The sequence below is a fragment of the Mesocricetus auratus genome, unplaced genomic scaffold, assembly GCF_017639785.1.
Source record: "Mesocricetus auratus isolate SY011 unplaced genomic scaffold, BCM_Maur_2.0 Super-Scaffold_100007, whole genome shotgun sequence".
Classification (NCBI taxonomy): Eukaryota; Metazoa; Chordata; class Mammalia; order Rodentia; family Cricetidae; genus Mesocricetus; species Mesocricetus auratus.
The window spans coordinates 45507757-45530416 of record NW_024429191.1 but is presented as its reverse complement, the minus strand read 5'-3'; the positions used below and the strand labels follow the sequence as shown (position 1 = coordinate 45530416).

The following is a 22660-nucleotide window of genomic DNA, read 5'->3' as shown; positions in this document are numbered from 1 at the left end:
AAGCCATAAGGATAATTTGAGATCATCCTTGCTGCCATGTGACCTGAGGAGAGCCTGCATTCATTACCCTTAGAAGCTGTCAACCCCTTGAACCATGAACAAACACATTTCAGTTTGTTTTTGTTTTGTTTCTGAGACAGGGTTCTCTGTGTAGCCCTGCCTGTCCTGGAACTCACTCTGTAGTCCAGGCTCAGAGATTTGCCTGCCTCTGCAAGTCATGATGTCAGTTCCAGATTCAAAAGAGAACAAATAGACTCTTTTTTTTTTTTGAGAAATCGAATGAAATGTGTTTCCCTCTAACTCATTTCAAAGATGCTTGCCCCACATACTCTGTAACTGCTTTCTCTGTGGCCATGAACGACTCCATCTTTAGCACCTCTAAGATAGAAAACTTAACAATGGTTTGGACTACCCTAATCTCAGTTGTATTATACATAAGACTCAGGGTAGCTTCTGGCTCCTCTAGTTGTCTGCAAGCATAGTGTCAATGGCAAATGCCACCACCACACCTGGGCCCGTGCTCTGTCATGCTTGGTAGAGGAGGACAGTTGCTGATCCCTAACCAATGTTCTAAGCTAGTAATTATCTGGATCCCCCAAATTTGTCTCCTTGGGGTGTTCTATTAGAAATGAATACTATGCTCCTGATATTTTTCAAAAATCGTGGCTGAGACTGATGTGATTCTTGGACACTGTGTCTGGTAAGTGCAACTTATTCTCTGGAATAGTCCATAGACTCCCCCATACTTTAGTATACACTCATGTGGATTTTACCATCAAGACTAAGTTTATCTGTATCTGTTCCTTCCCTGTAGTTGCTCCCAGTGAAGTACAGTCTTAGCCTGAGTCTACCTGTACATCCCATGGCACTGGCTGTGAAAGGACCCTCACTAACCATCATATCTCCCACATACTGACTTGACATGCTCCTTCTATCCACAGCTGTAGTGCTTGCTTGTAGAACAGAGGGTATATCTGGTCACTCATGGGAAGTCCATGCTACTTCTTCCAGCTTGAACTCAAATTGATGAACTGTGAGGCTGTGTTAGGAAAGACCCTTTGGGTTGCAAAACAAAAACCTAGTGAAAAGAAGCTAAGTAAAACAAGGATGTATTAAAATACAGAGTAGTTAAGCTGGTTAACAGGCTAACGGTGACGGCACTTGCCACCAAGTCTGATGACTTGAATTTGATCCCCATGAGCCACACAGTGGAAACACCAATGCCCCAACGCTATCCTTTGCCTTCTGCAGGCATGCTGTGGTGCATGTACACACACTTAAAAAGTACAGCTGTAGGCAGACAGAAGATGATGCTATACCCAAGACTCAGATGGTGCTAACAGGGCCATGTTTCTCTGCATCTTAGGCTGCCCCCAGGCCAGCTCCTTTCTTTTGCTTCCTGTAAGGACACCAGTAGCCACAAGACATTTTAGGGGAAAGCGTGAGGTCCTTCCCTGCCTTGCTCTTACAAATCCTGTTACTCATCTCACTGGGTGAGTTTTTGTCACCAACTCACTTTGAATATCCAGGTTGATTAACATGCGTTTTGCTTCAGTGTGGGCCACACAAAACCCCACACAGATCCCTTGGAATGAGAGTGGGGGAAAGCAAGCCTCTAGAGTAAAAACAAGGGACAATGCTATCCCGAAACATCATACTTCACAAGAAGTTCCCTAAATGCACACAATTCTCGAGTAATGGGCTTGAAATTTTCCAAATGGGCTAAAGTGTGTATGTAGTATTTTGTATGAATGTAAAAATGTCCTCCGAATATGAAGACCACTTTAAACTACAAGCTTGGAGTGAACCAATAAATTGATTTGCCTATCAGCAAAATCTAATGTACTGTAATTTTCTGACTGTTAGACTGTTTTAACATCAGAAGTGGTGGCCTTAGGAGGTCTATTCTACTGTTTATAGCAGCACTATTTGTAATAGCCAGAACCTGGAAGCAACCTAGATGCCCCTCAACTGAGGAGTGGATAGAGAAAATGTGGTACATTTACACAATGGAGTACTACTCAGCTGAAAAACACAATGGAATCTTGAAATTTGCAGGCAAATGGATGGCACTGGAAGAAACCATCCTGAGTGAGGTAACACGGTCACAAAAAGACAAACATGGTATGTACTCACTCATATATGGATTTTGGACATGGATCAGGGGATGCCAACCTACAATCCCATTGCCAGAGAGTCTGGAAAATAGGAGGGTTGCTAAGAGAGACATGCATGGCACCCCAGAGAAGGTGGAATTAGGTAAGATCTCCTGAGCAGATTGGGAGCATGGGGGGGGGAAGGATAGGGAGCCAGGAAAAAGAGAGGGGGAGAAGAGGAGGGGAGAAGAGGACATGGGGGAGCAGGAAGGTTGAGTTGGGGGAAGAACAGAGGAAAGCAGAATGAGAGATACCATAATAGAGGGAGTCATTCTAGGTTTGAGGGGATTTATGGCACTAGTGAGATTTCCAGAGATCTACAAGGATGACACTAACTGACAAACTAAGCAATAGTAGAGAGACTACCTTTAATGCCCTTCCCTGATAATGATTTTGATGACGATCTTATATACCATCCTAGAACCTCCATCCAGTGACAGACAGAAGCAGAGGTAGACAACCACAGCTAAACACTGAACTGAACTCCTGGAACCCAGTGACAGAGAGGGAGGAGTGATGAGCAAAGGGGTCAAGACTGGGCTGGTGAAACTCAGGGAAACAGCTGACCTGAACAAGGGGGAGATCTTGGACCCCAGACTGATGGCTGAGAGACCAGCATGGGACTGATCCAGATCCCCTGAATGTGGGTGTCAGTGAGGAGGCCAAGGCAATCTATGGGGCTTTGGGTAGTAGATCAGTATATATCCCTGGCATACAAATGGACTTTGGGTGCCCATCCCACAATGAGGGATGCTCTCTCAATCTGGACACTTGGGGGGAGGGCTTAAGCCCTCCCAGGAATGAAATGACAGACCCTAGAGATCCCCCATGGAGGGCCTTACCATCCCTGGGAAACAGAGTGGGGATTTGGTGGGGGGCTGTGAGGGGGCTGGGGGAGCTGGGGGCAAGTGGGCATGGAGGGGAGGGAGAGGGACCTGGGACTGAAATGTGAAGCAAGCTTGTTTCTAATTTAAATATATATTAAAAAAGAAAACAAAAAATAATGGCAAAATGCAATTCATATATTAGGAATGTTATTGGCTACATTTAAAAGGAAGTCCACACTCAAATAGGCTTTGGAAAAAAAAAAGAATTTACCTCACATTACTAGGAGACCAGAAAGGGCTCTGGGCATAAGTCTGTGGGCAGCTCCATCCTTTCACCCATCACTTTTACAGCATCAGCCAGGGTGAACTAGGATATACTAAGTCAACAGACTTCAATTCTAGAGGCTTTCAAAAAGCAAAAGGATGTATTTTATTATTCATGCTTTCTCTGCTGAGATCAATTAAGGACCCTGTGTAGATGACTTTCTTTTCTGGTGCCAGCCCCAAATAATAACATGGATACTTCTTATCAATTATCGAAGCTTGGCCTTTAGCTTAGGCTTGTCTAAACCTAAGGCTTATAAGGCTTAGCTCTTACAACTTGATTAACCCATTTCTATTAATCTATGTTCTATCACGTGGTGTTGCTTCTCTTCCATCTTGTACCTCCTGCTTTCCCTCCATGTCTCCTGGCTTCTCCTGCATGCCTAGATTCCTTCTCTCCCTGGAAATCCCACCTATACCTCCTGCCTACTTATTGGCCATTAAACTTTAATTACACCAGTCACAGCAACAGATTTCACACAGTGTACAAATATTCCACATTTCTCCATGTTTGATAAATAATCACTGTCATGAAAAGCCTTATGTTAATAAAACATTTTAAATGCCACATTATTTAGGCCTTTTAAGTATTTGAAGATCATTTATCTATTTAGAATATATCTCTGTTTGACCTTGGAAACATACCTACCATGGCTATATGTTTTGTTATAGATGACTAACTACTAACCTTTATTTATTTATTATCCTAAATAGTTTTCAAGGACTAGAATTTTATATTACATTTTTAAATGAGCTGCATAGGTAGAATACCTTAAACAAGAGTAGAAACATATATACAGTATAACAAAATAACCTTAAATTTGTGTCAATATATACAAATCTATACCAATGTAAAATATTTAAGACTAATAGTTGTTTTTTAGTTTAAAAGTAGATTCAATAATCTACCATTTTATCCTATTATTTCTATACTATATACCTCCCTTTTCCCTTCAGAAAGAGATTCCTGAATCTAATCTCCTTTGCTCAGTGTTTTCTCTGACTGTGACCAACAACAACTTGTGACCAACCCCGTTAAATGCTGACAAACATCCACAACCCACCAAATGACCAAAAACCACCTACCCCATCTCTTGGGAATGTGAGTGTCCTGTTCTCTAGACTGCATCCTGTTGTCTAGGGGTGATAGCATCTTTAGGGCACCCTAAAAATTGGGATAATGGTCAAGTCCTGGGAGAGCTACCTGTATTTTTTTTTTGTTTAGTCTCTGTGTGAATGGAAAATATAGAGCTTATCTGGAATCTTGACTGTGAGACTGGACCATTTCAACTAGTATCTTTGAAGCTGTCCTGGATGCAGAATTTTGAGGAAACTGTAACAGAGGCATTCTGAGAGGCTGGACCACCTGGGCTATTTGACTTCATTGGTGTCTGGTCCTTTTTTTTTCTGAAAACACATACACTTCTAAAGGTAGCATATTATGGTCACATTAACACAAGTATGGAATGTGCAGCGTGCACAAGTCAATTAAGGATGATTTTTTTGTTTTATATTGGAACAGGTAAAAGGCATCTGTGAGCTTCATAAGTGTTTGTACCAACCAGACTTCTATCCATGCCATATAAAAGGATGACATGTAATAATAAGGACTCTGTAGCCAATAAGATTTATCATGTCTCTCTTAGCCCCAGAGCAGTTGTGTTCCTATAGTAAAGTGAGCAGCATATTGTCATCTTTCCTGTAATCTTTTTTGGTTTCTTTTTTCATGTTTGTAGCCAAGATTTTCAGGTCTCCCATGATCAAATCTAATCTCTATTAATTTTGAAGAGAACCATAACCCGCTGTTTCCTGTGGAAACAAAGGCAGAACCTCTCCCCCAATGCAACACAATTCCTGACAGGTGTCTCAGACCAATTGGAACACACCTTTTAGAAATAAGGGTTGGTGCACTTTCCCCAAAGCCTTAGGTCTTTGGAAAGTCGGTGTAGGTTTGGAGAAATACTATTCTTCTCTGGAACTTTTAAAAGGGTTAAATACACAAATAAAGGATGTTTCAATACTGCCAAGGATCTAATGTTGAAACAAAAAATAAAAATGGGGTAGGGTCAGGGGGAAGCATGATGGAGTGTAAGTCACCTGGTCAACCCTAAGAATGGGCAGGAGAGGAATCAGTAACAATAGAGTGTATCAAATCAAAGGTCGAAATAAATAACTTTGCATGTTCTAGCCTACCTAAATACGATTTCTATGAGTCTGTTGATGTCACGATTTGGCAGCACAGGAAATGACAACACATCTGCCCCTATGAGGGGAAGGTTGACTTGAGAAACTTAGTCAACGAACCATTATCCTGTTTGAGTCTCTCATGGGAACATCTTAATCTTCTGCCTATTTCTGAGGGAGGGGCCGGATATACAGATGGAAATTCTAGACAAATGAAGGAGATGGGAGAACTAAAAGACAAGAAGAGATTGGCAAGATTGGCTTAGAAATCACACATAGTACTCAGCGCAGGGTTGTTTTCTTCAAACGTTTTCCTGACTACCAACTATGTGTGCCTATTTTCTTCTCCTGAGCTTTCTGTTCTTGCCCTGGTGGGGTGGGGGCAGCCACAGGTGGACCTCTCAGAGACACTTCAACACGACCACTGCTATCTTGAGCTTGCTCTTCTGAATAAGAATATCACCTCCATTGTAGGCATCTCCTCCCTTATGTCTGCTTCACAGCTCCATCATTTTGCACCTAGATTAGGAGCACAGCTTCTAAATTGCTTTCCTGTGTTTGGTTCAGTCAGTGTTCCCTCTTCCAGTAGACTTGAAGATATAAAAAAAAAGCTATAAATTTGATGGCATCTTCCCCTATTAACTCCCCCCCCCAAGCTGTCCTTATTTAAAAGCTCCACTAAGGGTTTGGCAACTCTCTATGCCTAGGTCACCCACCCACACTAATTCATTTCTTCCAGGTTCCCTGTTTCCTCTGCTGAAAGCATCCTTGCCCTCTTGTTTATTTTTCTTACTCTTAATCATTCTTTACCATGCTTTTCAAGACTACCTTGAAAACTGAATTTGACCCTCACTGCTGCTCTCCTGGGCTATGCTAGGAGCCTGTACCCTCCTCTTGGAATAGGCTGTGCTCATCTCTGTTGTGGACACAAGCATGCCTTGCAGAAATCATTTGGCTGTCTCCTCTGTAAACCTCTTAAAGAAGGGGCGATGTTATTTGTTCCTTATCTTAGCACTTACCAGTGGGCACAGCAAGATTGGCACTAACAGTGATTGTTAGCAGAACCAAGAGATGGAGCTGAGGAAACAGGGAGTGCCAAGGAAGAAGAAGAAGAAGAAGAAGAAGAAGAAGAAGAAGAAGAAGAAGAAGAAGAAGAAGAAGAAGAAGAAGAAGAAGAAGAAGAAGAAGAAGAAGGGACTGAGAAAGAGTAGCACATGGGGAATTTCTTGAAGAGTCGGCCAGAGTGAGTGACTTTCTCTCTCTACCCATCCCATGGTCAAAATGTCCCTCTGTGTCTTGGAATCTGGGTTTCAGCTCCAATGCAAGCCATCCATTTACTGCCAGCTCTTCCCGAAGGCTGACCTTTTGTTTGAATCACCCCCTGAGTAGGACCGAGTAGTCTAATTCAGGGAAATCTCTGTTGCCATCGTTCTGACCGACTGTCCCTGCCTTCCCTCAGAGTACTCAGGAAGCACGGGCAGAAGCTTGGCCGGCTGTTGCTCATCTTCTCAGTCCCCCCCCCCCAACAAGGACACATACCAAACTAAGACTCTGCCTCCCTCTTGGGGTGGCCGCACTGCTGCTTTCTTTCAGTCAACCTGATCATGAGGGGATGCTGTGATTTTCATCATCTCCCCTAGCAGCAACAATAAGAATTTCAGCATAGGGACACAGGAGTTTCCAAAACGCATCTTTAAAACCCAGGTGGTTTTATTTTTATTTGTTTACTTTTAAACTCAATCTCGATGCTGGAAAAAAAAAAGTTGAGAAAGAGGGACTTCTAGGTGTCACCCAGAGCTGTAGTTACCACATACCTACATGAGAGATGGAGAAAAGAACCTAGGTTCAGGGCACTTGGTGGCCCAAGAGCCACTTGACTCCTGGCCTCAGTGTAGGAACCTGTAGCAATGGGTTTGACCTCTTATCTTGGCTGCTAGCATCGCCACTAGGGAGAGGCAGAGGCTTGAAGAAACCCCAACTCGCTGTCTGGGAGCGCGCAAAGACCAGACTAAGGTAAGAGGAGGGGTGGGTGGTACTCGACTAGGAGGGCTGGAAGGGCAATGTCAGAGGACATCTGACCCTGCTGGCCGCCAGCTCCAGAGAGCTCACTCTGGTCTTGCTTCGGGGTATTAGAAGTACGGAGTAAGGGAATCTCCCTCTTTGCGGTGTTGGTTCGGGCTTTGGTGATGCGGAGCTTCGAGAGAGGGGGAAGAGGCAAAGAGGAGTCCTGCCGTCCCCCACCCGGGCGCCCAGGCGTGGAAACGTGGGCGGCGGCGAGCGGCTGGCCTCCCTCCCCTCCCTCCCCGCGCGGCGCTCCCGCGTGTGCTGCTGTGTGAGTGCTTGTGTCTCCCTCTCGCCTATCGCACACGCTCCGGCACTAGTGCAGGCGGCTCCCGGCTCCGCTTGTTCGCTCGCTTGCTCCGGCCGCTTCGCTCCCGCTTAGCCGCCGCCGCTGCAGTCGCAGCCGGGTACGGTGAGTGACTGAGGTGCAGCCACCGCGCTCCCCGACTGCCCGCCAGACCCCAGCCTCAGCAGACTACACCGCACCGGGCCGTTCGTCCGGGTGCCTCCCGCAGGGGCTCTGCGTGCACCCTCGGGCCACCGTCCCAGCCAGGACGCACTCCTCGAGGGCTGCGCACTCCTTCCCCTCCCGGCCGTCCGCTGCTCTCCGCACCCCGTGACCGCTGCCCCGTCTTGTCCCGCAGGACCTGCCCGGACGGGACCACGCCGCCGCCGCCGCCACCGGGAACAGCGCTTCGGGGCCGGCCTGAACCGAGCCGCGCGGGGCCGCCGCTGCCGCGGGCGGGGGATGGGGATGTCCGCCAGGCGCGCGGAACCCGCAGGGGGAGCGCGGAGCCGGCGCGCAGCCTGAGAGCCCCGCGCAGCCTGCGCCCCGCTGCTCCGTGCGCTCCCGCCGCCACCCGCGCCTCGATGGCGCCATCGCCCCGCCGCTGACCGGCCCGTGTCGCTCGCTCAGCCAGCCCGCGCTGTCGCCCTCGGAGTCCCGCCAGCCGCTGGGGCAGCGGCCTGCAGCCCGCGTCTGCCCGCGCCCTCCCACCCGGCCTCGCCATGGCGCTGCGCCGCCTCCTACTACCGCCTCTGCTGCTGTCGCTGCTGCTGTCGCTCTCGTCCCTGCACCTGCCGCCTGGCGCTGACGCCGCCCGCGGCCGCGCGGCTAACCGGACCCTAGGAGCCGGAGCCGTCGGGGGTCGACGTTCCGGAGGCGCCCTAGCCCGCGGCGGCCGCGAGCTGAACAGCACCGCCCGGGCGTCAGGCGTCCCGGAGGCGGGCAGCCGGCGGGGACAGTCCGCGGCGGCGGCGGCAGCAGCATCGGCCAGCGCGACCGTCACTTACGAGACGTGCTGGGGCTACTACGACGTGAGCGGCCAGTACGACAAGGAATTCGAATGTAACAACAGCGAGAGCGGCTACCTGTACTGCTGCGGCACCTGCTACTATCGCTTCTGCTGCAAGAAGCGCCACGAGAAGCTGGACCAGCGCCAGTGTACCAACTACCAAAGCCCAGTATGGGTGCAGACGCCCAGCACCAAGGTGGTGTCGCCGGGACCCGAGAACAAGTACGACCCGGAGAAGGATAAGACCAACTTCACCGTCTACATCACCTGCGGGGTGATCGCCTTCGTCATCGTAGCGGGCGTCTTCGCCAAGGTCTCCTATGACAAGGCCCACCGCCCGCCGCGAGAGATGAACATCCACAGGTGAGAGGCGCTGCTTGGTGCCTGCCTTGGGTCCCCGGTCCTTGCCCCTCTTCACATACCGCCCCCCCCAGTCCTTTTCATGCACACCTCTTCTATCCTTTTAAGTCACTTCCACAGTCGCTTCTTATAAGAGCAATACATCTTGTGGCTCTCCTGCATTCCGTAGGAAGCATATAGGCGAATGTGAGAGGGATTTGCAACACAAAGTACGAATCAATGGAGTTCGTGATGTTCAATGTAGAATTTGACCAATTTTCCACTCCCCAGGCTCTCCTTTTCGTGGTGTGTGGCCACTTTAGTATGGGTTGCACCACGCTTAGGTGTTTGTTTGTTTGAGCTCGAGTGCCACCTTAATATAAAGAACTGAGCAGTGTGAGCACGTCACTGAAAGGAAGAGCAAGTGTGCTAGCTTAAGCCTGGGTGTTCCCATGGGTTAAGAGCGGGATGATATGGAAAGAGTAGCTGCCTCTCCTGGGAAGAAGGATCCATCCCCATGTCGTGTTGATCAAGGGCAGGCGGTATGTATGTCTTCCAGTGGTGTGCTTATGTTTCCTGCTGAGGCTGGAGGACTTGGTCCTCCAAGGCAGGCCTCTCTGAGTTAACACTTTGGATGGTGTTCAGCCCCGTTGGGCATCTTTTACTGTACGCATGATAAAGACAGTGGGGACTGTCCGCTTTAGAAATCTATAACAGTTCAAAACACCACACTCCACAGCTCCACTCGGATTGCTTCCCACCCCTGTCTCTGGTTCCCGGGGAGATCACTGGAAAGTCAAAGCCACAGCAGGAACCCAGTCTCTCCTTTAGGGATTGTGCAGGCAGAGGATGCAAAGTCAGCTATGCATCCAGTGTCCCCATGAAGATGAATGGTTGGATGTGGCTTCAATGAAAACCCTGCCCCAGGAAACACTTCCATTTCTGGCACACAGAGTGGGCACTGGCCTAGTTCCCAGGCCCAGCCCCCAGTCCACTGCGTGTGTGTTGACCCCACCGAGCCCTGCCTGGCACATACACTTTGCTTATTATCCTCAAGACTTGAGAATCTCCTCCTTTCACTGCTCTGAACATTAATCACCCCGACCTTGCTGAAAAGAGGAAGGCAGGTAGAAATTTCTAGGCATGGTGAAGGATCTCATTCTGCCCTCCCCCTCAATGATGTGGGTGTGAGAAGATGATATTCCCTGTCAGGTTTTATTGACTCAAATCCACTAAATACAGACATTTCACACTCAACTACTAGACATGGGTTGACTGTAGAGGGAGCACCCACTTTTAACCCCTCATTTCCCGAGCTGGCTACTCTTCCTCTAGCTGCTCTCAGCATCCCATTGGACTTGAACTAGCAATGTGAGCAATGAATGGCCTGTGGTCTCCATGCTTCAGTATGCAGACAGTGGTCACTGTGAACAAAATAAGAACAAGACACTACCACTTCCAAGGGGTTCATTTGGTCTGACAGTGAATTCTCTCTTGGCTCAGCTTGGAACTCAAAGAAGGAATTGCTCAGGGGCAGGAGCCTTTTTTGAATCAGATGGGCTGTTGTTCATCATCTGTCCCCTCTGACCCAGGACTCAGGGGCTCATTTCCTCTTGCCTCCTCCTATCTCATCAAACCCACCGTGGCTCTTACCTCTTTCTAGTTGATTCTCACAAACCTTTCTTGGGGTGTCTCCCTGTCCGCCCCCCCCCCCGTGCCTTGTGCAGTTCGTTCAACATCACCTGGTTTTGATAAGGTTGTGACCCCAGAGTCTGCGACTGAGCACCCGCGAAAATCGACATTGTCATGTTGCTCCAGGGAAGCCACTGTTCTTGATAATAATCTCTTCTTCTCCACAGACTCCCTCTGTCCCACATTGGGGTGACCACGGCGGCACTCTTGGGGCTCTTTCTGGAGTGGGAGAAGGAGAGAGTGAAGAGTGGGAAAGAGCTGAATTTCAGGCCCCAGACCATTATGTAAATATGTGATGTCTCCCCCGAAAATTCACCTCCTGATTTCATTCAGTTCACAGCACCTCTCTAGCAGCTGCAGCCTCGCTCTCCTGATCAGTGCTTTGGAAACCATCACACTGGTGCTGGGTGGGTAGGGGACAATGCCTATCAGTGTATGTGTAGGGGATGTGGAGGATGGGCTGGAGATCGGAGATGAGTGACACAGCGATGGGCGACACTTAAGAACACTCAAGAGTAACCTTGAGCAGGTCAGGGAAAGTCTTTTTCAGCTCTTGGTAACTGGCAAGATAGCATATCACCTGGACCTCTTCCTTCCAAGTGTGTCAATGGACATGCCCACATCACTCTCACATGGACCTCTGGGTGGATATGGGAAGGAGTTCCTCTTTCTCTGCCTATACCTCAGAAGTCACTGCTTGCCACACCTGGGTGGGGCGTTTGTGTAGTCTGTGTTGTTAGAATGCCAAGGTAGGAGGGAAAGGGGGCAGTGATGGAGGAGATATGTGTTCACACAGTGATGATATTTCCTAGGGAAAGTGGGGAGAAACAAGAATGCTCCCAGTCAGAGGTCAAGTCGGGAGAGTGGATGTTCTTCAGTTCTGTGCTTTTGGAAATAGTGCAGCCAGAATGTGTCTGTACTGAAGGGAGAACAGAGCTGTTGCAGTGTGTGAGCATCCCTGAAGGCAGGCAGACCTGAGTCCCTTCCTTCCCTGGGGCAAGCGTTTCTGAGTCTGAGGCAATTTCAGGGAGAAAAGCCTCATTGCCAAGGGATACTGTGGGAGTTTGAGGAGAGATGGAAGAAGGGATTGGCCATCTGCTCTGCTTTGGTGTTCTCAGGCTAGGCAGCCCTCTGTCTGCTGTACACATGCATATCCCTTATGGCTGGACTTTCTTGCATCTCTGCTTCCCTTGCAGGGAAGAACAGATTTTGCTTTTTGTAGAAGTGATTAGCCCTGGCTAGCAGGATTCTGAGTGAGAAGTAAGGGGAAACAGCCAGCTCTCCGGTGATTCTAAGAGACAAGGCAGTGGAAATGATGCAAACATGGTCATGCTTAGCAAGTTGGGCTCTGGGGAGGAGAAAGCAATGCTGGCTCTGAGTAGGGGTGTGCCACTTTTCCTGGCTGGAACCCCATTTCTATTAGAAGTTACATTCTCCTCTTGCCCTTGCTTTTAGAACTTCTCGGGTTAAGAGTTGGAACTGCAGGCATCCACTGATTGTCATGTTTCTGGAGTGTCTCTGTAGTCCTTACCTGAGGCTGTTTGCCCAGAGAATAGAGGCCCATGTCTTCCAGGAGTATGGGCTCTGCCCAGCATCCAGCCTAGGAGGCTGGCACATCTTGACATTCTATTCTGCCCTTAGCTGTCTCACATCCAAACCTGTTCCTCCTCCTCACCATGAGTTGATTCATTAACGTCACTCTCGGAGATGAGAATCACTCTAAGGAGGAACTGTGTGGCTTCTTTTTTAAATGGCTAATTAACAGATGGGTCAGGAAGCTATTAAGATGCTGTAGACACAGTTGGCGAAGTCAGAGGTGCCTGTATGGGACTGAAAGTATGAAGGAAGGTGGGCAGGGAAGATGATGGGTAAGGGAGGATGCTCAGAGAAGCAGAGCCTGAGTAGACATCATCAGGAGATGCTCAGAGAAGCAGAGTCTGAGTAGACATCATCAGGAGAAGGGGGATGGTATTAGGAGGCAACTCATCTGCAGAGCCCATCTCTCCGCCAACTTTCTTATTTCTAGCATAGGCCAGGGAAAACACTGCCTTGCCCTTTCTCCTTCTAGAAGTTAATTACGAACCAGGAAAGCCCTGCTTCCCTCCCAGGCCAACACCACTGCAATAGGACCACTCCAGAGTTGAGTGAGTAAAGAAATGTTTCTAAGTGCCAGGAGACAAGCAGTCAAATCCTCTCAAACATAATGGGGAGCTGTGGGCTCCCCATTATGAATTGATCTAAGCCAACTAGGCTTGATTTTTAACTCCAAAACCAGAAGTTGGGAAGAAAAGGAGAAGTGATCTTCCCTTGGGCTGATTGCTTTACCTTTCTCATGTTTCCCTTTTTCTCTGAGTTTAAAAGAAGTGCACCTTGGGAAAGCTGGGGAATTGCAGGAACATTATAAGGGTGGGTTAGGGGCAGAACCCCAGGAAGGTAGAAAGAAGACAACATCAATAAGAAAGTGATTGAACAAAAAGTTGATGGTTACTCAGATGGAACAAAGCAACACTGCAGAGCCTTCCTTATTGTTCTTGAATGTATGTGGATACATTGCATGCGAGACCTGCTCACCTTGAGAACGCCAAAATGGTTCAAACTCCAAACACACACTCCCTTAACATATAGCTAACTGGGTTCATTGACAGTCATCTGGGGTCATGCTGCTCACCGTCTTTGTGTTTCTTTTCTGCCCTGCTCCTGAGCTCAGACTTGCACATCTGCCCCCACCCCATCCTGTCTCAGAACACATTCATTTCAAGGAATCTGCTGCTAAGGAACCAAAAATCTACCCACAGTTCTCATCTGCTAAGGCACTTGTAGAAGACAGAGTCTAACTCATTGTTTTCAACTAATTTGAATGAGAGGCTGCACTGGCTGGGGTGTTGGTTCAGATCAATTGTGCAGAAAGCTGTGGTTAAGACACCTGAAAAGCACACTGACTGAAAGAGATCAATTATCCCAGACATACAGGCCGACAAGATCCAGAATAAAAAGCCAGTGATACCAAAAGAACTTCCTCCATTCTGGTTCCACTGGCTGATTTCTCCAGGGCCTGGCAGGATATTGTTTAGGTCTTAATTTTCTACCTCCGTCCCATTGCCAGGGAGAGCCCTACCTGCTGCTGCGTGTTGGAGTTAGTTCCCTGATCTGGGCTATGACAATTGCCAGATTCCTTTGTTCCTGTATCCATTCTGTCCTCTTAAAGTTCTAACCAGCCTGTTCTGGAAACTGTTACCGAATCAAGTGCATTTTACCTTAGAGTTTTTGTCATGTTCCTTGGCAATGTATATTTTTGTGAAATTGCAGAATTATGATTTGACTTAGTGGATGTGCAAGATGTCTCAGGTTGGTGGAGAGGGGGCTGTGATGAGATATACGGTGGGGGGGCTAGGCTACCTTCATTGCGAACACACCTTCTGTGATGATTTTGTCCCTCTTTACTCTGAGAAACTCAAAATCATTATTTTTCCCTGAGTCACATTTATGACCTCATATTTGTACTCCTTTTGTTGGCAGATATTATAGAGGGGAAGAAGGCTAGGAGTAGGGAATTTATCAGCAAACCCTAAAAGGGTTTGAGGCCCTTGGCCTTGAGCCTTTAGTAGGCTTATTTTAAAAGTAATCAGGACAGATTGTTAGCTCTATTCTTTTGTTTTTTTCTACAAGTAAAACCAAAGTCTTACAGAAAGGCAGACTAACATATTCTATTAATTCGCCATCCATTTCAGAATCATGACCTTATTCCGACAGTCAGTTTAAGTCTAATTTTACAAGTGAGGCACTTGAAATCAACAGATCATAGGTCACAATGCCATGCCTCAGCTGCTAGTTGAGTGAGCTTTCGCTGAAAGCCGTGGTGTATATGCCCTAGGCTCTGGCTCAGTCTTGCTTTCTTCATTGAAAGCAGTCTGCTTTGCTTTGTGCTTGATTCTTAGTCATCAGCAAATACCTTTCAGACACTTGGAGATGTGAGTGACAGCCTTCTCCTTTCAGCCTCTTCCCTGTGAGTCTTGCTGGCCTCTGTGTTTCCATCCACCAACATGGTTTCTCATGATAGTCCCTGGTCCTTTTTTTTTTTTTTTTTTTTTTTGCAGTTTCTCTGTGTTCTTTTCTAAAGGGCAATAACCTGATCCAAGCAGAATCCCTATAGTAAAATGTGAGTAATGCTGCAGACTGTTGAAAAAGAAAACTACAGCATATGCCGAAGGAGGGTGGACCGGGGCAAGCAACTGCCGAATAGCAGTGTGGGTAGAGGTATGAAATTAAAAATGTGATTCTGGATGCCTCTGTTCTCATCTGGAGGTGGAGGGACTTGCTGAGACTTCTCACATCATTGAGGTGTGTGTGTGTGTGTGTGTGTGTGTGTGTGTGTGTGTGTGTGTGTGTCCATGTCCATGTCTGGAATCACCCTCAAGGATTGCTCCAGCATATGTAAGATCCCAAAGGCACAATTCCTGGTGGCTGTTGTTCCTTTTCTCAGTGCTGGGTCAAGGGGCTGGATGTGGGAAATGATGGGCCTCGCCATTCTGTGAGATGTATCTGTAGGAAATGACACGTAGCAGCTTTGCATTTTCTAAGCCTGATCCTCTGAAAGAACCCGGGTGTCTGTATATATTGAATTCTCTTCTCAAGCAGTCTCCTTGAGAGGCCACATGCTGATTCTTCTTCTGCAAATGGCTCCATAGCACCACTCTTGGAAATATTTTGAGATTCCATAGCCAGTCAGTCACTTTCTGTAACCATGGCATATTCCACCCTCCCAGAGAGATCCGATTCACTTAAGCAGTAATAAGTCTGGGTAAGGCTGATGAATGGACAAGGTGGTGGGAAGCCACAGTGCCTTCCCTAATGAAAGCTGCGAGAAGGAGCATCTCTGCCATCTCGAAAGGCAGGATGGACCAGAAGAGGGTAGAGCCTCTCACCTGCTGTGACCATGTGGACAGGGCAGCTTCTCACATGGGAAGATAAGTATGCCTTAGGCAAGACCAGTGTTACATGACGGCAGTGTGCTGGGCAAGCTGTGGGATAGTTGGGAAAGAAGACAAAAGAAAGGAGTTGAATATGCATCAAACATTTCAGATAACTGCCCAGAAAGGGTGGAAAAAAGAATGTCCCACATTTCTGCATAAAATAGTAGACAGATCTCTCAATTTAGCTTCCTGCTTTGATACTGAGGGTAAAAGGACCCAGTTTCTTTGGGATACATGCAGAGAGAAAGCCTGGGATCAGAGCCCCTGTTCACTGCCCTCCGCCCTCTGTCACAGGGCCACCGCCTCTGCAATTCTGTATTCAGATGAGGTTACCTCTTGGGTCAGACTGCCACGGATATCTGCAGACCCACGGAGATGAGGCTACCATAGTATTTCTGAAAGATTTGTAATACCTATTTATCATACCTGCCTTCTTCCCATGCCCCCAAGTCTTATTTATGGGATAGGATTGATTGGGTCAGGAGTGGACTGGCTGAGTAAAGAGCAAAGGGCAGGGAGCCACCCAATATATTCTGGGTGGCTGGGGATGGTCACGGTTATGCTGTTACAAGTGGGTATTTTCACCCCAATCTCAGTCAAGAGTTAGGGGCAGGGGGTGGGGCTGAGCACTTGAATCACTCCCATAGTCCCTCCAACACATATAGAGACCACTCTTCGATACTCCTGAGGGAGTCTGTTCCACTATGAGCTTGGGCAGTGGGTATCAAAAGGTAGGAGTTCTTTCTGCCAGGAACTTACATTCTTCCATCATCTGTAAAACTCAAGAAAGCTATGAGACCCTGAGGGTTCAGCTGGGTGAGGTCTTGAGCAATAGTGTCTGGCCTTGAGAACTTACTAGGCACCAGGAGCCCTGTTCTGCGTTTTCCAAGCTAAGTCTCACTGCATATTCCCTCACTCTATTAGCATCCCCTCCGCCCCCATCAGCCCACAGAGTATAGAGGCATATTTTACACATGAAGAAGCCTGCTCAGCATAGTTATTTGCCCAAGGCCATCCTACCACTAGGTTACCCATCTCTGTCTTCCCTTAGGGCCTAGAAAAGTAGCTCTCTGTCATCTGCCTTCCTAATAGAGTCAGTGATAACCAGTCTGCCTGCTTTGTGCCTGGGACAACCTGTTACCAGAAAGGACAAGAGAGCCAATGACCTGTTATCCAGAGCTGGTAGCACTCCCATTTAGATGTCATATGGAGTACAGATGTGCCCAGGATGTACAAGGGTTTTGTTTCAAGGGTGGATGTTGTTGGCTGAGATGAAGGCATATAAAGAAATACTGAATTTTCATTGAGGGGGAAACAAAAAGAATGCAAACCCCTGTATGGTTTAGAAAGAAGCCCTGGGCAATTGTGCATGAATCACAGCCTCTTGAGAGAGTGAGAGGAGCTAGGGAATGGAGGAAGGATGAGGTCTAGGGAGAGGATGGACCTCAGGGCATCCCCAGTTTTAATTACTGAGCCCCACAGCTCGCTAACAGGTCCATTTATCACTGTCCCTTCATGTTCCCCGTCCCCATTTATAACACTCAGTGCTGCACATGTGAGGCAGAGCTGCAGCGACCTCTCTCCCGCCCGTTTGGACTGTCCTTCTTCACTTCTGTCCTTCTAGCTGTGCTAGCTCAAGTCTTTGCTCCTTCCCAGGTCTCAGCTTCCTTCCTTCTCAAGTCCTCTGCCCTGAAGGGCTCAGGAGGAGGAAGGAATCCTGAGACATCCTAAGGACCACATCTGGGTGTGGCCTCCAGCTGTTATATCTGGGTGCCAGCCAGTGTGGGGCCCACATACCTGATCTGCAGTACTGCAGCAGGGGTACCTGAGCCGAGTCATTGACTATGGAAGCAGTTTCAGCAGCCTCCAGGAACCCAGCTCTGCAGAGCACTGTGTTTAGTCCCCTCCTTCCAGCTCTTTGTCCTCCCAGGATCCTCCTTGCCTGAAGTCAGTTTAGCTCCCAGGGCCACTGTCTCCAGGTCCCTGGGAACTAAAGCTCCAGCAAGGCTCTTGGCTCTGTGCCCTGACGTTGGTAGAAGAGTCTTTGCTTCCTGTAGCCTTCTCAAACATGCTCATTATTCCTTGCTTTTCTGGCATTTGGTTTCATGTCCTGTTCCCATTAGCTTCTGCATTAAAGTCTCATTACTCAGGACACCTGTCCTCTGGACATATTGGTTGTTCTCTTAGCCAAATGTCCTCTTCTGGGAAGTGTGGTTTCCACCCTTTTCCCTCTTCCTGCACTCCAGCTGCTCCCTGGGGAGGAACTTGGACCCTGGGATGGGCTATTAATTAAGTGGAAATCTGAGAGTGTCTTCTAGATCCCGTCTATCCTACCCTTTCTTAGGGCCTGGGCCTTAAGACCTTTGCTGGCGTTTAGCATCTGGGTCTCGGGGTAGAAGGGTGGGGAACAGGAGGCAATTGTTGGGAGGTATTTTTCCCGATTCTGGAATCAGGGTCAGGTTTCAGCAAGAGAGAGCTGGGACCTAACACTGGTATTTAAGTAGCCCTTTTGGAGGGTGAGCGAAGCTCACATCAAGCCACCTCCATGGAATGATTGGCAGGATACAAGCCAGGCGTTGGTGCTGCTTCAGAACATGAGGAAGACTCCGGAGCACTTTCCTTTTATGCTCCTAGTCACTGCCTCTGACTTACTACTGCATGTAAAGAAATCTGCCCGAAGTTTCCTGGGAGTGACAGCCCACAGGCTTGGGGAACCAGCACAGGTCATTTATGTTTTCACGATCCACAGGCAGCTTCAGACTCAGGACCCACGTCCATGCAGTGAGTGCCTCTTCTCTGCGCCCTGGAGCATTTGCAAAGAAGAATGTCAGGTCTTTAAGCTAAGAGTCTGCTGTGTTTCTCTCTTCTCTCCAAAGTCGCACCATTAAAATGTCTCTTCCGAGTCTTGCGGTGACTTGCGGTGTCTCCTCTACCATCACTGCTTTCCCATCTGTCCTGCTCTTGATGCCAGGTCACTTCTCTCTTGTCTTCCCAACCCCTTCCCTCCTCCAGCCTTTCTTCTTGAATTCATCCAACTGTGACTTCATTAAATGGCATCGATTGTGATGCCACTAATTCAAAATTTACCCAAATTGGACCTAGGCAAAGATTTTTTTTCTTTTCTTGGTCTGATAAAAAGCTGCGACGAGCAGATTAATAGCTCAGACAAGACTGCAAAGATTGTGCAGGGTACATACGCCACCGCCTTGGAGTTGGACAGATTGCCTCTGAGCAGGCCAGGTAGACAGTCAGCATGCTAATGACCAATCTACTATATCTATTCAATAAAACCGCTTCCAAGAATCCATTTTGTCTTATATTATTATTTTTAAAGTTCATTTAAATCCCTGCAATGGCTCAAGAAACAGTAAGGGGTTATTTTTCTGGCTAAGTCTGGTAGCTCAGTCCTGTTTTCAGGTATTCTGGAAGCTGAAGCTGGAAGACACAAGTTCAAGGCCTACTTGAACTAGAGAGTGAGTTTGGGTAGTTTAATAAGACCCTATTTCAAAATAAAAAGGCAAAAGATGGCTAGAAATAGAATACTTGCCTACCATGCATGAGGCCATGGTTGAATCCTCAGTATTGTGCCCGGGTGTGTGTGTACAGGGACAGTTATTTCTTGAATATGTTCTGTAATTCCTGTTTCACCAATTTGGATTAGCCTACCCCAACTGCTATAAAATGAGTGCTGCTAAGCTCCCAAATGTCTTTTGTATTCCCTCTGGGAACTATATCCGATTTCCCTTATCTTTCTTATTTCTTTTTCCTGTGTTTTTAGTATCCACAAGTCTTTTGGTTTTGAAAAGTAGTGTTATGATGTCATAGCTGCAGGATGGGGAATAAAGGGGTCCAGTGGCCAACTTCATACAGCTTTCTGTACTTCTGGGGGACAAAGGACATTGAAATTTGCCTTTGTTCCCACTGAGGGTCTTGCTGAGTGACCTAAGGAAACTGCGTAATTTGCTGTTCCAACACCACTGTTAGGAGGAGGCAGTATCACACTTCCTGTCAAAATGACCAGAAGTAGTTAGCAGGCACCCAAGAAAAAGAACTTTGACATCCTCCCTTCGTCTGCTTATGTTCTCTCAAGGGACAGATAACAAAGCTCTTTCCTCTTACTTTTGGAGGTTGTCATCCATCTTTTCCTGCCTTGGAGCATTTTCTGAATGTCGAGATATCAAGCTGCTTCTGCCACTCACTCCATGATCTTCAGTGAGTCCCTTGGCCCCTTTGGTCTATTAGCTGGGATATGGGATATGGGTGAATATACTATAGTGATGTGGGCTTCTCAGGCCCATTCTGACCCCAATACACTGGAATGTCAGTACAACAGGTGACATCGTCACTTAAAAGAGCAGAATCCCTGGGGGTGGAAGAATGCCCTTTATCCTTATATATTCCTGTATGCTTATCTTAGAGTCCTTGTTTAAGGACAAGCATGTCCTCTGCAAATGGCCTTATAAGGATGCTTGTTTTTTTAATTTTATTTTAAAATTTAAATTAGAAACAAGATTGCTTCACATGTCAATTCCAGGGATGCTTGGTTTTAACATGTTCCTCTTATAGATCCTTTTGATAGAAAAGGACTTATCATGCCTTTTTAATCCATTCTCTCTGGACATTATCTCCTCTTCTCTTGGGGGTGTAAGTGTCCATTCATTCATCTACTCTGAAGACTGGCTCGTCTACTGTTATAATGCATTTTTAGTTGATGCTGGAGAACCCAAACTGACTTTTCATGTTCAAAAGACTGCAAAATATCTTCTCAAGGACAGCAGCAAGGTCCCTCCACCCTCTCTTCAGGATCCAGCATTTGAATCGATATCCATATAAGTCTTCCCATTGGACATGACTTCCAGTCTCTATGGTTATGCAGAGGCTGTCCACCTAGGGGCTACCAACCACACATGGAGCCCAGTCAAATAGCTTAATGATCCAAAGGGTTCTTTAGGAAATGTACCACATTTTCTCTATCCACTCTTCAGTTGAGGGGCACTTTGGCTTAATTTTTAAATGAGAAAACAGCCTTGGGAGTGTAAGTAGCTGGCTAATGACTACTAGTATACCAAAATGGCCAACATCCCAACTTAAGCCCCCTAGTTCAGAAGCCCAGTATTTGGTTACCAGGCTATATGCTGTCTGTGTTTGCTCACCTAGAGACTGAGGTCTATGCCAATAGCAGAACAAAAGCAAAACAAAACAAAACAAAGAGACCATCAAAGCTAACCAACTCTACAATAAATCTGCACCTTCCATGAGGGTGTTTTTTATGAACTTACCTGTCGCATGGTTAGCTGTGTGGTTATACTAACACACCTTGGTAACAGTGTCCTCCCCCTCCCATCCACCACTTCCAATTAGCCAGTAACAACACATGACACACTAAAATCTGATTCATTCTCAAATCACCCAAAGATTGCTGGAAAGTCTGTTTGGGTTTGATTCTTCTGCATTTCTTGGACATGGGGAAATTTGCTTTATGTTCCTGGGGTTTGGAGGAAGTGCATGGAGATGATGCTGTTAGGAAAGAGTAGGGCTACAGATGCTGTAGACTCTTGGACGGTCCTCTATCTACAGCCTCAGGAAAGGCATACATTGGGCAGCAGCAACCAGTCCTGCTTACTTGAAAAACTGAACGAGCACACTGCCCTTTCCTTGCAGAGATGTTTACTGGCTGTGATGAATTCCAATTGTGCTGGGGACAACTCAGACCTGCAGAACAGCTCAATGCAGATGCATAGACATTGTTAACCAACAAATGAGATCCCCACATCCATTCTGCGCCTCTGTGTGAGGAGAGCGGTCTTGTGCACACACAAAGCCAGCAGCTGTGTTTTTCAAGTGGACTGTGAGAGAACTGGGAATAGGGAGAAATAAATTAAGCCATTCTCCTTGGTCCGAGGTTATTAAAAATATGTTCATTTCAGTTGTCCTGACTGCAGATTTTGGAGGATAAAAGCACCCTGGATGTTCAGAAGAGAGTGGCAAAGGAGAGGTCAAAGAGGATGCCAGCTTGTCCTCAAGTTCAATGCCAGTAAGAACTCAGTTATATGGAACTCAAATAACTGGAATTCTTTACTTAGCTGGAATAGAACATCTATACATTACCTCTAGGGAAATGTAAAAGAAGCAGCTATCAGAGATTTACAGGGAAAACCAAAACCAACTTCCATTATCTGCCTTGCAGTTTTAAGAAACAGTTCCTTTTCCTAAACTGTACATTTTATTTTGCTCTCTTTGCAAAGAGGACCAAAGATGAGGCTGATGGTCCCTCTCATCAAGAACCAAAATTCTTAGTGTCAAGAGAAAAGAATTAATTATATGTAGGATACACAATGAGGCAGGGATGTCTTGGGATATTTCTTCAAAAACAGAGGAGTGTATTCATTAGTCTTTAGGACTAAGAGAATCAGCTGCAGTAGTTTGTTTGAGGACCAGTCCATCCCTTTGGCGTTTTTTACCATACCTCCCCAGTATCATCGGTGCCCTCCCATCCCCTCCCCAAAGGAGAAAGCATGACTTCAGTCTGACTGTCCAACTGGTCTTGCTCTTGGTTTGTAATAACTTACTGGACTGAGTATATTTTCTTCCTTCTGAAGCACTTATGTGACTCAGGCTGCTACTAAAGTCCATGTGACTTATTTCTGGGGCCCCCATGAACAGGGCTTAGTAGACCAAAGACAGAGACTTACAAGGTGAGCTAAGGAGTCCCAGGTTCTCACTTACTTTGACAAGACCAGTTATTCACTAGATGGGTTTGACCATCCATCTGCTTGATGAGTACAAAGTGAAGCAGAAAAGTATAAAGTTTC

General features: G+C 47.1%; 1 protein-coding gene across 2 annotated transcripts in view; it reads left to right on the top strand.

The window, feature by feature from the left end:
- The first annotated feature begins 7810 nt into the window (after nucleotides 1-7810).
- Nucleotides 7811-22660, top strand: part of Shisa6 (shisa family member 6) — a 293803-nt gene continuing 278953 nt past the window's right edge. Inside the window, exon 1 of one of the 2 annotated variants that reach the window (XM_040748885.1) lies at nucleotides 7811-9210. In XM_040748885.1, coding sequence (XP_040604819.1) covers nucleotides 8561-9210 — 650 coding nt within the window. In that variant the 5' untranslated portion in view covers nucleotides 7811-8560. The remainder of the gene's footprint in view (nucleotides 9211-22660) is intronic. The other variant, XM_005067611.4, reaches the window with a different exon arrangement.